General features: G+C 41.1%; 1 protein-coding gene across 1 annotated transcript in view; it reads right to left on the bottom strand.

Moving 5' to 3' along the window:
* Nucleotides 1-6: 6 nt before the first annotated feature.
* LOC100956979 (desmocollin-2) overlaps nucleotides 7-1,848 on the bottom strand; it is a 30,942-nt gene continuing 29,100 nt past the window's right edge. Inside the window, exons 15-16 of the mRNA XM_023510171.1 lie at nucleotides 976-1,233; nucleotides 7-286 (exon numbers count right to left, since the gene is read on the bottom strand). Coding sequence (XP_023365939.1) covers nucleotides 89-286; nucleotides 976-1,233 — 456 coding nt within the window. The 3' untranslated portion in view covers nucleotides 7-88. The remainder of the gene's footprint in view (nucleotides 287-975; nucleotides 1,234-1,848) is intronic.

Here is a 1,848-nt window from a genome sequence, read left to right as displayed (position 1 = left end):
ATCTTCTGTTTTTAAGCAATCCCGGTTTGTAATTACAAAAAGAAAAGATGATGAAGCCACTGTCTTTTGTAGACTGTTTAGAACACGCTCATCTTTTTAGGCATGCTTCTGCTAGGGTCCTAAATTTGGGTTCCAAATGATCCAAAAATTCCAGCCCATCTTCCTCTTGGCCTTCACTGCAACAGCCTACAGAGCCGGCCGCTGACCCTTTCCCTTCATAGCTGTAGGTCAGGACGTAGTCTGGAGCGTGCTTGTGACTGTCATCTTGATTACACAAATGCACCTTCTGTCAAGGGGAAAACCACAACATTTTTTATTATTATTATTTTAAACACCAAAGCTTATTAACATAAAAATGATTGCTTGGATTTACCTTTCATTGTTTAATTTTTAACCAGTGTGTGTCCTCTAATGGATTCCTACACATAAAAAATGCACATGATTGGTCTCTATCATAAATCACACTACAAATGCAGTCCATAGCATGTTTCTAAAAGTCACACAGGCGACAGCAGGTATACAAGCATTCATTTTATGTAGCCCATTACCTTCCCTTTCAAAATTAAGGCCGAGAGTGAAACGCATCCATTAAGCTGAACCCAAACTGACATGACTCAGATTTTCTGCAGAAGGCCCAGGGATGGTAAAGCTGGTATTGCTTGTACCACCCTTTGAGTTTCTAAGACATGACTTCCCAGATGGGAAATGTTAGCACAAAGTCATGAAAGCATCATTTAAATACCATCAGATATTATTTCAGTAAGAATATTAAAAGCCAAACAAAATAGGAAAAAAAGCAAATAACTGCTTAAATATGAGCATAATTCCATGGAAATTAAGGAAAAATCATCATTTTACCAATTAGCAGATCCATAATTAATTAAAAATAAAGGTCAACATAAACAGTAAACTGGGATCGTTTATAAAGTTTAAAGGAAACCAAAACGTCTTTGTAGGACACTTAGGGAAACTCACTTCACCGAGACGGGGCTGGGTGTAATTGTGCCACTCGGAGTAAGTGTATCTGCAGTTGTCCACCTCCACGTGTCCTCCCCTTCGGGAATCCAGGGTGTGATGGTGCCCAGCTCCCTGGCAGGGCTCCAGGGTCTGCTGCCCTCCCTTCACGAGTTCGATGGTTTCCTGCCCTCCACTTTTGACTCCTGATCCTGCGGTACCACAAATTCCCGGAGCACAGGCGCCCACGGCATGTGTTGTGAAGCCATTCGTGGAATACTGAAATGAAAACAGTTTGCGTTTGGAAATACAGAAGGGAAGGAGGAAAAAGAACAGCACCATGCAGGGAACGCTGTGATCCGCGTGTGTGCGCGAGAAGGTGAGGTCTCTGAGGCGGGGACTCAACCCCTCGCATCAGTCCTCACTATCTAACTCTTAAAACCCCAGAATTTATGTAGCATCTGACATAAGAAGCAAATCACAGATGTCCAGTGGTTGGCATTGGGAGGCAAATCAGAAAGCCTGATGTGTATTTCGTCTTTAAAAGCTTCTGAGAAGGGTGCATAACTTCAGTTGTTAACCGGCACTGCGCATCTCAAAATCAGCACTATTTTCTCATATATATTTACCCTGCTAAGTTAAAATTTATTCCTTTTTACCAATACTAGAGCAGAAACACAAACAATGATGAGTATTTACTTCTGTTTGGCCTCTAATTCAGTTGCCCTTCATCTACAACAAAAAGAATAGAAATAAAGTCATCATAAAAATCTTAACTGCAATAATAAGTCCCGGCAATCTAAGTAAAATAAATCAGGCATGGAAAGCAGCCATAAAGAAAGATGGAAACTTTACGTCCTTCATGTTCACATGGATGGAGCTGGAAAATGTTCT

The sequence above is a fragment of the Otolemur garnettii genome, unplaced genomic scaffold, assembly GCF_000181295.1.
Source record: "Otolemur garnettii isolate 467f Iridium unplaced genomic scaffold, OtoGar3 scaffold00012, whole genome shotgun sequence".
Classification (NCBI taxonomy): Eukaryota; Metazoa; Chordata; class Mammalia; order Primates; family Galagidae; genus Otolemur; species Otolemur garnettii.
This window is presented reverse-complemented; position numbering and strand designations above follow the sequence as displayed.